Source organism: Pipistrellus hanaki (genome assembly GCF_964339955.1).
Source record: "Pipistrellus hanaki genome assembly, chromosome: 3".
NCBI classification, from domain to species: domain Eukaryota; kingdom Metazoa; phylum Chordata; class Mammalia; order Chiroptera; family Vespertilionidae; genus Pipistrellus; species Pipistrellus hanaki.
In genome coordinates this window covers 28,899,894-28,912,501 of record NC_140505.1, presented here as the reverse complement: position 1 = coordinate 28,912,501, position 12,608 = coordinate 28,899,894, and the positions used below count along the sequence as shown (strand labels likewise).

The 12,608-nt window shown below is 39.8% G+C and overlaps 1 protein-coding gene across 4 annotated transcripts in view; it reads left to right on the top strand.

Annotated features, from left to right (window-relative positions):
- The window catches only part of MYO16 (myosin XVI), a 505,283-nt gene that overhangs the window by 147,097 nt on the left and 345,578 nt on the right, over positions 1–12,608 (top strand). For all 4 annotated transcript variants that reach the window (XM_084879972.1, XM_084879970.1, XM_084879971.1 and 1 more), the window contains exon 4: positions 7,389–7,532. In XM_084879972.1, the coding sequence (XP_084736098.1) occupies positions 7,389–7,532 (144 nt within the window). The remainder of the gene's footprint in view (positions 1–7,388; positions 7,533–12,608) is intronic.

The window sequence follows — 12,608 nt, the reverse complement described above, 5'->3', positions numbered from 1 at the left end:
TAAATAAGATGTGTCATATGTGAGACATTACTTAGCTATTTAAAAGGATGAATTTTGCCATTTGTGACAATATCTATGGATCCTAGAGGGTATTATGCTAAGTGAAATATGTTAGAGAAAGATAAGTGCCATATAATTTCTCCTGTATTTGGAACCTAAACAAAATAACAAAATAGAAACAAACACTGTAGATACAGAGAATAAACCAATAGTTGTGAGAATGGAGGGAGTTGGTGGATGGGTGAAAAGTGGAGCACACTCCAGCTAAAAAATAATAACATATATATAGTGTACAACATAGGGAATCTACACTAATAAAAGAGAAACATGCAGATTAACCATCATTCCAGTACACCTGCAAACCACACACACTAACCAATCAGGGGTGAGTATGCAAATCAGTCTAACCAAGATGGTGGTCAGCCATGGAGCTGCAGCAAGCAGGAGGCTTGGGCTGCCCTGGCAATGGAGAAAACTAAGCTTCCCTGCCCCTCTGGCCTGGCTGGCTCTGGCCTCCACTCAAGACTACAAAGTTTCAATTATAGAAGATAAATAAATCCAGCCGAAACTGGTTTGGCTCAATGGATAGAGGGTCAGCCTGTGGACTGAAAGGTCCCAGGTTTGATTCCAGTCAAGGGCATGTACCTTGGTTGCAGGCACATCCCCAATAGGGAGTGTGCAAGAGGTAGCTAATTGATGATTCTCTCTCATCGATGTTTCTAATTCTCTATCCTCTCTCTTCCTCTCTGTAAAAAAAATCAATAAAATATATATTTAAAAACAAGAAGATAAATAAATCCTAGATACTTGCTTCCAGCTGCCCCTGGCCTCCATTCAAGGAGGTGTTGAAAAAAAAAAAAAAAAAGGAAAAGAAAAAGGAGAGGCTGGGACCTTGGGTCGCCGGGGAGTGATCAGGCCAGGATGGGATGGCAGGGGCTGCTGGGGGTAAGCATACCAGCAGAGGGACCAGTTGGGAGTGAGTTGGCTGTCAGTGGGGGTCAGTTGAAGGTGATAAGGACAGTGGGGGGGGGCAGGTTAGAGTGAGCAGGCCAGCAGGGCGGCAGTTGGGGGTGAGCAGTACAGTGGGGAGGGATGGTAGGGATGAGCAGGCCAGCAGAGGTGTAGTTGGGGGATAAACAGGCTGGCACAGGGGGAAGTTCGAGGTGATCTGGCTGGCGGAGGGCATTTGGGGGCAAGCAGATGGTGGTGGGGGGCAGTTGGAGATGAGCAGTCCAGCAGACAGCGTGGTTAAGGGTAATCAGGCAGGCAGGCAGGCAGGAGAGTAGATGGAGTCAGGAGTTCCCGGATTGTGAGAGGGATGTCCGACTGCCAGTTAGGCCCAATTCCTATAAACCATCAGTAGGACATCCTTCAAGGAGTTCCAGATTGGAGAGGGTGCAGGCTGGGCTGAGGAACACCAGCCCCATGCACGAATTTTGTGCACCAGGCCACTAGTAAGACAATAATATCTTTATACTGGAACTTTGCACAGTGGCAGATGGGTACTAGACTTATTGTGGTGATCACATTGTAAGGTATGTAAATGTTGAATCACTGTGTTGTAAAATGAAAACTAATCAATATTGTATGCAAATTAAACTTTAATGAGCAATTTTTTAAAATACTGAGCTATGACAGATATATCCAAGACATTGGTAAATATCAAAAGCAGGTCAGGGATTAGTACATATAATACAATGAGATCAATAGATGAGGGAGGAAAGAAGGATACATTTATACTAGCAAAAGCCTAGGCGGCCCTTGTGTATGATGTCACCACAAGATGGCCACCATAAGATGGCCATGCACACAGTGGAGGCTAGTCCTGGCCTCTCCGCCACTTGGCACGGAGGAGACAGGTCCTGGCAAAGGAGTTGTGTTGCAGCAGGGAAGGGCAGTTTTGGGTGATCGGGCTGGCAGGCAAGGGTAGTTGGGGGCTATGGGGCCAGCAGGGGAGGGCAGTGGAGGCAATCAGGCTGACAGTGGAGCAGTTAGGTGCCAATCAGGCTAGCAGGAGAATAGTAAGGGGGCAAGCAGGTAGGCAGACAGGTGAGCAGTTAGGAGCCAGCGGTCCTGGATTGTGAGAGGGATATACCACTACGAATTTAGGCCCGGTGCCTAAACCGACGGTCAGGCATCCCTTGAGGGGTCCCAGATTGGAGAGGGTGGAGGCCAGGCTGAAGGACACCCCCAACCCTGTGCACAAATTTCATGCACCTGGCCACTATTATATATTATATATATTATATATATGCTTCATTGTGTGTTTCTCTAAAGTATCTGGAGTTCTAAGAAGCAGAGATAGTTAGCAACTTGCTACAGTAGAGGCAGTTCAACAACTTAACATCTTTAAAACCATGGAATTAGATACTATATTTTGAAAAGAGGCAGAATACTAGACTCTAGAGAAAATGGCTAAAAAATTATCATTATTAAAATGGCCTAGATGTTAACAAAAATAGTCACTATGTGGAAGGTACCTCACTCTGCCCTACTCACCCAAACCAGAACATCTGGACAGGGACCATATAACTCCACCCTCCTTTGTTTTCCCAAAAGAGAAAGGGCAAAAGCTGCAAGGGTAAAGACTGGTGAGGAAATTACTCAGAGTTGAGAAAAATATGCCCACCACTGGGGCTGTTTCTGGGGAATTTTTTTGGGGATGTGTAACATCCATACAGGACAGTGCAACAGGAAGCAGAGAGATAAATAAAGGAGCAAAATGGAAGCAAAGGGAAGATGCTAATGAGAGAGAAAGGGGACTGTGGGATTGAGGGAAACTGGGAGGCAGGATGATTAAGAGGCTTGTCAATTCAGGGCTGGCTTCCTGGGCAGGTGGTCCATGTAGTCACAGAGAGCTTTGTCCTGAGAAGGGCTTACGCTTCGTTTCATCTTCTGCTGTCATCATTTTGAAATGCCTAATGCGTTTTGAATCAGGGGCTCCACACATTCTGCTTTGCCTGGCACTTTGAGAGGTAGAGGATAGAGACAGGAGGAGCTGGGTGCTATAGGTCCAGGTGACAGGTAGAGATGGCTGGAGGTGTCAGAGTGCTGTTGAAGGTGACAGAGTGGCTCTGCAGCCATTTACTTGATATATAAAGTGCCACTAGAAATTGGACAAAGGGATAAAGAATAGCTTGAACTGGGACGGAGATTTGCCTGCTTGAGAAAAAAATCTTTTTAGGGAGAATTAAGTTTACTACCTAACAATAATATTGTAAGAATATTATAACAGGAATGCTCAGCCACTGTAATCTTTCCAGACAAGTGTGATTAGAGGGTATTTATTGCTGTCAAATCATTATTCATAATCTTCTGAAATGTGAATCTAAAAATGACATTACTTTCGAGAGGTTGATATCGCTTTCAACACTGGATCTAATTAACTCTTTTTTGGTAAAAGACACTGGAAAGCCAAGCCCTGGGTATCTGAATTGTAAATGTGGACTCCTGAGGTGTAGGTTGAGGATACCTTGGTAGGCACAGAAGGAGGAGGAGGTCACATCTTTATGTATTAGGCAGGGAGCTATCAAAAAGATGAGAGTAGAATATAAATTATTTTCATATGAATTTCCTGAAATAAATTGGATCCAGGCCCAAATTCCAAAACAATGTATTGAGCTTTCTACTCTGGTTCTCACCTTCTCAGTCATTGTGACCAAACCTGCATCTCCTGTGGATGGGGTCATATGCATTTCCTACCATCAGGGCCTAATAGTGGTGACCCTTGCTATTGTTACATAGGATGTGGAACATCTGGCAGCCAAAGATCGTAGTTCAAAACTGAAACTAGTATCTCAATCTTCCTATTTTCATGTGGCCCCAGGTGCCTCCATGCATCCCAATACTGATACATGCTCACATCATCCTCCATATGGAATTTGTACCATAATTTTGCATTTCATTAGTGTATCATCTTGAGACTAATAGATGATTTGGAGAAAGATATGACTGTTCTTCCATGGATATGTATTATAATTGTGAACCACAATTCCTACATCTTATTTTGTTTGGTGAAATATTAGTTCTAAGATTGTGCCTATTTTTTTAAATTGGGTTGTCTTTTAATTACTACTTTTTAAGACAATCAAGTAATAATAAAGCATAAATGTATCCACATACTTCCCATTTCCATGTTATCTATCTGTTTGGTATCAGTTTGTTTGAAGTTTTTTTGCAGCTCACTGGTGATCTATTTGTTCATTTATTTAAAGTCATTTTTCTCTGTATGTTCCGTTATGTATAATTGATATTACTGTGTTCAAATTCATTAATCTTGTCTTCTGTAACACCTAATCAGTTGTTAATCTCATCCAGTAGTATATTTTTCTTTTCAGCCATTGTATTTATCATCTCTAGAAGTACAATTTGAGCCTTTTTAATATATTCCCTGTTCAGCAGTTCCCTTAGCTTTTTAAACATATGGAATACTATATAATAAAAGACTAATATGTAAATTGACCATCAACCCAACACACAAGATGGCTGCCCCCATGTGGACACAAGATGGCTGCCACAAAATGGCCGAAGGGGGAGGCATTTGGGAGGGACCAGGACTTCAAGGGTGGGCAGTTGTGGGTAATCAGGCCAGGAGGGGAGAGCAGTTGTGGGGGACCAGGCCTGCAAGGGAGGACAATTGGGGGCAATCAAGCCTGCAAGGGAGGGCAGTTAGAGGTGACTAGGCTGGTAGAGGAGGGAAGTTGGGGGCAAAGGGGCCTGCAGGAAAGGCAGTTAGAGGGGACCAGGCCTGCAGGAAAGGGCTGATGGGGGTGGGGGGAAACAGACCTGCAAGGAAGGGCAGTTAGGAGTTACCATGCCTCTAGGGGAGGGCAGTTAAGGGTGACCAGGCATTCAGGGGAGGACAGTTAGGGACAATCAGGCTGGCAGGGGAGCAGTTAGGCATCAATCAGGCTGGCAGAGGAGTGGTTAGGGGGTGATCAGGCTGGCAGGAAGAAGTGGTTATGGGCAATCAGGAAGAAAGGCAGGCAAGCAGTTGGGAGCTAGCAGTCCTGGATTGTGAGAGCGAAGTCCAACTGCCCATTTAGACCTGATCCTACTGGGATTGGGCCTAAAAAGGGCAGTTGGACATCCCTTGAGGGGTCCCAGATTGGAGAGAGTGCAGGCTGGGCTGAGGGACACTCCCCATGAACAATTTTTTTGCACAAGGCCTCTAGTATAGTTATAATAATAGTTTTAACACTCAGATTTATTAATACTAACAGAAATGTCACTTCTAAGTTTATTCCCATTAATGACTTTTTCTTCTTATTGTATTTCCATTTTCCCTGCTTTTTGGTATATATGTTAATTTTTTTCTGGATTCTAGATATAGTTAATTCTGCCTTGTTGGGTACTGAATAACTTTGTATTTCTGTTAATATTCTCAAGCTTTGTTCTGGAGGCAATTAAGTTATTTGGAAACAATTTGATCATTTCAAACATTGAATTTAATAATTTTTAGGTGAGAACATAACAGCGGTTAATTTAGGAATAATATTTTCTTTCTTTTTTTTAAAAAAAATATATTTTATTGATTTTGTACAGAGAGGAAGGGAGAGAGATAGAAAGCTAGAAACATTGATGAGAGAGAGAGTCATCGATCAGCTGCCTCTTGCACACCCCCTACTGGGGATATGCCCGCAACCAAGGTACATGCCCTTGATCGGAATAGAACCTGGGGCCCTTCAGTCCCCAAGCCAATGCTCTATCCATTGAGCCAAACCGGTCTCGGCAGGAATAATATTTTCCTACCCTGGATACAAAACACATCTGGTCTCTACCCAATGCCACATACCAGTAAATGATAAGGTTTACAGTCTGGCTAGTGGAAACAGGCACTATTTCTGGCAATATATGAGCTCTCAGTCCTTCCTCTGTTCAGGAGGTTCCTTCTCTGAATTTGGGAAATTTCCAGGAAAATATATACTGTTCATGACTCAGATGAGTAGTTGAGGGGGGCTCCAGCAAATCTCTGACATTCTCTCTATGTGCAGCTCTTCCCTTTTTGCTCCCCTGCCCTGTGCCCTGAACCCATCTCTGTCTCTCTGGATCTTCAGTTTACTTTCCTCATGACTGATCCTGGTCAGCCAGGATTCTGCTCTTTGTTCTGTAGCTTGGGAAGTCTCTCAAAGCGGTAACCTGGGGCAACAGCTCTCAGAGGCCATAGTTTGTTTTTATTCAGTAAGTTGAGGTGGGAAGGTAAATAAAGTCCCTGTTACTCAAATGTAGTGGTCTTCCAATGAATTGGTTTTACTTTTACTATTCAATGAAAAGGTAGATATATTGGTAAGACAGCACTTCTGGTGGTAGCACTGCTTTGTACATATTTTGGGAAGGGAATCTGTTTTATGTTTCCAAGTTCTATAAAAAGTGTGCATCATACAATCCAGAAATTTCACTGATAGGCATTTGACCTATTAATAGGTCTTCTTTTTAATAATATGCATTTGCATTGATGTCATATGATACAAATATGAAAAGTCTTATACAAGGAATGAATAATTTTTAGGGATAGGCACAAAATGAATATATGGGATTCTACAAAAATTATTAAATATTCAAGATGGTGACCACAGGGCACTAAGCTAAGGGCAGGGTGCATCTAAGCACAGCTCCACAGATCATCCACCAATGAAACAAGTTGTGACTAATTATATATATAATATTAATATGCATTTTAACAATAAATAGTAAGTAAAAATAATAACAAAATATGTTCCTGAAGGTTTTGATCTAGTATATAGTAGAATATTTATAAGATATAATATTATGAAATTGTCAAAATATGTTAGAATTTTAAAGAAACTTATCATCACAACAATTAACTTTGATAATATGGCATGTTGTGTAATGCCTAGTTGTCTTATGTAAGCCTGGGAAAGAATATATTCATATATTCACATATATAGCGAGAATGTTGACAGATGAAGATGAAAAGACTGTGAACAGTCTTGTCTGTCTTGGATGAAATAAAATGGTAAAACTTTACTCTTTGGCAGTGAGAAACTATACATTTTTAAAGCAGAAGCATCATGTGAATAAAACTGTATTTTAGAAAGATAATTCTGATAAATGGTCCAAGATTTTCTAATAATACTATTTATAAATGAAGAGGACCAAAGCATTGAAATATTTTTTCTCTTTATACTATCTGCCCCTTCTTTCTTATTTTGCTTCCCACTGCTCACAGACTCAATTTCCCCTGACGTCTTACAGATGCTCTTCTCTTGTAGGTTAGTTGAGAAATGTGAATACATTCTTTCCCAGGTTAGATCCACCTCTACACTTACAAAATTGGCATAGGAGTTTTCTACCCATCGAAATTTGGAATAAACTTTATCATAGCTTGTTAAAATATTATACTTTAATTTTTTTTTTCTTTCCTTCAGTGTGCTCGGTATGACAACGCCTTCATTGCAGAAATCCTGATTGACAAAGGGGTCAATGTCAACCACCAGGATGAAGACTTTTGGACGCCAATGCACATTGCCTGTGCATGTGATAATCCTGATATAGTCCTGCTCCTTGTATTGGTAAGTAAAGCAATTACATTTATAACCATTTGAAGATTTAATGGCATATAAGAAGCTACATTTTTCTCTAGTTCTACTTCATAGTATGTATACTTCAGCAGAGAGAAAAATGTGTGTATATGTCATAATTTATTTGCCTGTAATTACAAGATAGAGACTAAGGTTGTGGGTTATATAATTTATAGAACCAATTGTATGGATGTCATATCAGGCTCTACTCTTCTTGCTTTTTTCTTGGTTATTATATAACTTATAATAATACTTCACAAGTCAGTCCTAACTAAAATGGTTTGATAATTGTTGTAATTTTTCAATTTGTTCTTTTAATTTTTAGTCAACTAGGCATACGTGAAATATGGCTTGTATTGAATCTTCTTCTCTTGTTCACATCTAGTGAAGAAGTGTCTATAACATATATTTGAATGAAAATTTTAAGTATAAAAATCATTGGAGTTATTTGTTGTTTTCAATTATGACTCAGACCCTTATATTAATCCTCATACACAATACTTTTCTTAAAAAAGAGTGCCAATACTTTATAGACCTTCAGTGTGTACTTGTTGAATTCATAAATAAACAAATAGTGAATAAATGGCAGGCCAATTTTTGTAAGGCAGCCTGAATTTAACATTGCCGTTATTAATGTTATCTAATAAAAACTGCCTTCTAGCCACATTCATCTTTTTACCTGTTCTAAAATTCCTCATTCTACTCATTTTGCACATATATTCAGAAGTTCTTGCTTCAGCACAGAAATTCTCTCAGTGTTTGATGATGTTGCTCTTCATTATCAGACAGAATTAAGAAATGGAAACTGATTTTATTTCACATATAAACAAAGATTTAAATTTTTAATTGTCAAGCTATTCACATTTTTATGGTTCTGTCATGCCACTGCTCATAACATAGAATAATCTAACCGTATATGCAAAGTTATACATTTGCTAGTTATTGATTTTCAGTAAACTTCATATGTTGATCACTGTCATCATTTATTTAACTAATATTTATTGATTACTAATTTTTGACATAATTTCTCCTCTTAAATAAATTGCAGTTTATTAATTCAGCAAATATTTGTTGAATGACTACTATGTCCTAAGTTCGACAAAATGGACAAAAAAAGACATTTTAACATTTTATCTTAAAGAGTATTGGTAAAACCAAAGAAAAGCAACTAAAATAAGTGCACCACCAAGAAATCTGATTAATAGATTGAGCAATTCTGAGTAGCCTATGTTATAGCTAGCCCACCGGTCATCTACAGAAATAATTCACTTTCAAATACATTTCAGTGAAATACATGCTCATAAAATTGTAATTAATGTAGAAATATGTTCCTGTTAGCAGCCTCAAAATTGAGATGCCCTTGTACATTGAGTCTTTCATGTTCGATATTCTTTTCATTTTTCCAAAGCTTATTGATGAGCAAGGGAGACTGTGCACATTCACTTATTCAATTAATCTCTGAATGCTTTCTATTCTATACTAAGGGGTTCAGCAGTAAACAAAGGAAGCAAAAGTCCCTGCCTTTTGGAACTTAACATTCTCCTGGGGAGAAACAGGGGGAAAAATTCCATAAATAAATAAAATATATAGTGTCTACTAAAGAGAATTGTTGGAGATAAGAATTAAGTAGGGGGTATTAAAGAATAGCCTGATGCAGAAGGTGATATTTGAGCTGTGAGCCTGCGGAAATGTGGAAATGTGGCTGTAAAGTGTACTGGAGAGAGGGAATGGCAAGGGCAGAGCTGTGTGGCAACATCTTGTGCTTGAGGAACAGTGCGGCTCCAGTGGAGTAGATGAGGCCAGGGTAGGACATGAAGTCAGAGGGCAATGGAGCTAATTGAACCTATTTTTACTGCAGGAGGTTAAGGGAACCATTGGAGGGTTTTGAAAAGTGAAGTGACATGATATGACCTATATTTGAAAGATCACTCTGGCTGTTCCATTGAATACAGACCATAGGAAGGAAAAGGGAATTATATGGAAAACTAATAGGAAGCTGTTGCTACTATCCAGACTACATATGGTGGAGGTGGTGAGAAGTAGCTGACATCTAGATGTTTTGAAGATCAAGTTTTAGCTTTTGATGTGGGACTAGATTTAGGGCTTGAGAAAAATAATAGGAGTCAAAGATGATTTCCACTCTTTTTTGGCCTGAGAACTGGAGGGTTGCAATTTGCTGAAATGCAGAAGAATATTAGAAGGAGGGGCATGGAGTTGGTTTTAAAAATGAATGGCAAATATAAGAAAAGGCTAACAAAATTACTATGAACACAAGAGATGACTAAATGATGAAAGAGAAATAGAGAGTTGGTAAGTAGTACAATCTGAGAGAGGATGTAAGATAATTTAGCTTATAAAGGAGAATAAACACCCCCTTAAGAATAAAACAAAGATTTAATAAATACAAAAAATCAATAGTTTGTTAGTAGGAAGTTGAAGGCAGTAGCCTGAATCTTCAATTTTCTCAGTAAAGTTGAAGTCAAGATCAGCTGCTGAGAAAGAGAGTAAATATGTGTGCTCATGTACATAGAGACTTAATAACAAGGCTCTTAGTTCAGTTCTTATGCCACAGTCCTTATTGGAAAATCAAATTTACTTTGAACCATTTGGATTTATAGCTGATTTTCTAGGGAGAACTGTAAGCTTCAGGGTACCTTACCTCCTAATATTTAACAAATCAAAGTGGTGAAAAGAGTTATTTATAACCAAACAGCATAATTATTATAGTAGTATTTAATCCAGGAATAGTCAGAGCAACTAGTGAGTGAAGTTTTGGAATGGTTTAATTTTGATCTATCAATTTAAGCCACCTAAAACAAACAATTTCCTACTTCAGTTATGACAAAATTCTTGGGTTGCAGCAGTTGCCTGCAGAACTAATAAAAATGATCTAGTTCCACAGTGCCCATTAGACACAGTCCATGACACATTTCATCCAACAGGCAATAAAATTACCAACATCAGATGTTCAAACACAAAAAAGCCAAAGATGGAGAAAATATTCACTGCAATTTCCAGCCTACCCCATTGTTACTGAAGTGAAACAATGATTAATATTACTGAGCGTCACTTAGTAAATGGACATTCATTTTCTAATACTTGCCTGTCAGCCTTCTGATTATGAGGAGTGAAAATATTTCAAAGGTCTCTCAGTATTATGTAATAGTAATAATTCAGCAACTCACTATTGCCTGTCACCCCTTTAAAAATAAAACTAATACAAAACTAATACAAAACTATTCTTCATTTATCATTACTTATTTATTGAAATTATGAATAATAGTGATATTTATTAAATGGCTCTGGGATATATCAAATCATATCCACCCCAAATTTTTTTAAATATATTTTTATTGATTTTTTACAGAGAGGAAGGGAGAGAGATAGAGAGCTAGAAACATTGATGAGAGAGAAACACCGACCAGCTGCCTCTTGCACACCCCCTACCGGGGATGTGCCCGCAACCAACGTACATGCCCCTGACCGGAATCGAACCTGGGACCTTTCAGTCTGCAGACCAATGCTCTACCACTGAGCCAAACCGGTTTCGGCCCAAATTTTTCATAGGAGAGAGAAACAGGCTGAGATGATTAGTCAGGAACACAGGTAATCATTTTTCCCAATACAAATATCATACAATATTTTACTCAAATTATTTTTATTTTGAAATAATTAATGCCAAAATAAAATTTCTTGTGGCTTAAGTGCAATGAACTGTTCAAATGTGCAGATTCGTCACAGCTTTAGTACTGCTAACAGAGCAGAGTAACTTAGCAACTATGGGCATATTGAAAAGTTAAATGTGAAATTTCAGATCTAGCATGCTGCAGATATATGAGCAATTTTAATCCAGTCATCAGAAGAGAAGCAAGAACTGAGCAAGGTTATTCAGAGACCATTCCCTATGAAACCACATTGTGCAAAATAGCAGAGAAAAGTCTATTGTTCCTCTCTCAGCAGGCTAGCCATGGAGTAGATTCTGAAGATATTTTAAAAGCATTTATTCAGAGCACAGATGTATTGATACTACATGCTAGAATACATACTAATATATATATATATATATATATATATATATATATATATATATATATATATATATCTCCTATATATTAAAGATGTAATTTACAAATGGTCATTAAGCTATGAAGCATAATGATGACTGTGTAATGACTGGGTCACAGATCAGCAGGAGGGTGGGGCTGTAAGTTATAAGTGGGAGGCGGAGGGCTACAGGAGAGGAGAGGATAGCAAGATATGGGGGGTCAGGGGTTGGAGGGAGCTACAAGAGTGTGGGGCAGTGGGCAGAGAGCTACAGGAGGGCAACAGAGAGCTACTGGCTACAAGCAGGCAGCAGAGAGCTACAGGAGGGGGCAGGGAAGCAAGCTGTGAGGGAGATGGAGGGGATGGGGAAACGGGGGGACTACAGGAGGGCTGGGCAGTAAGTGGAGAGCTACTGGAGGGTGGTAGCAAGCTACTGGTGAGTTACTGGTGCATAGATTTGTGCACAGGGCTACTAGTGTATATATATATTTATACGTATATTGAAAGCCCAACATGCACGAAATCATGCACGGTTAGGGTCCCTGGGCCTAGCCTCGCCTCTGTCTTACGGCCTCTGCTGCCCTGTGATGCTATATGAAGCTCCCCACCCAGGGATGCTCTACTGATCCACAAGGCTCCCCCTGCCCCTGCCACTGCTCTGCAAGGCTTCCCCATCCCCACACCTACTCTGCGAAACTCCCTTGCCCCAAGACTGCTTTGCAAAACTTCCTGCCACCTGGGTGACTTCTCTGCTAAGCTCAAGGCCACCCTGTGAAGCAGCCTCCACTGCCGCTCAACAGTCCTCAGTCTATCCCTGCCGCCAGCTGCCCCTCATGGTGAGCAGCTTGGACTGGGGGAGACGGGGGACCGAGAGGGCTCCATGCACTTCATGGTGACTGGTCGCCCTTTCGGTCATGACGCCACCTAGCTCTTTATATATATATTAGGATATGAACTTATTAAAATAAATATGATGTCAAGGTTTTTAGGGAATAAAATCTGACATACTTTGAGTGAATCACT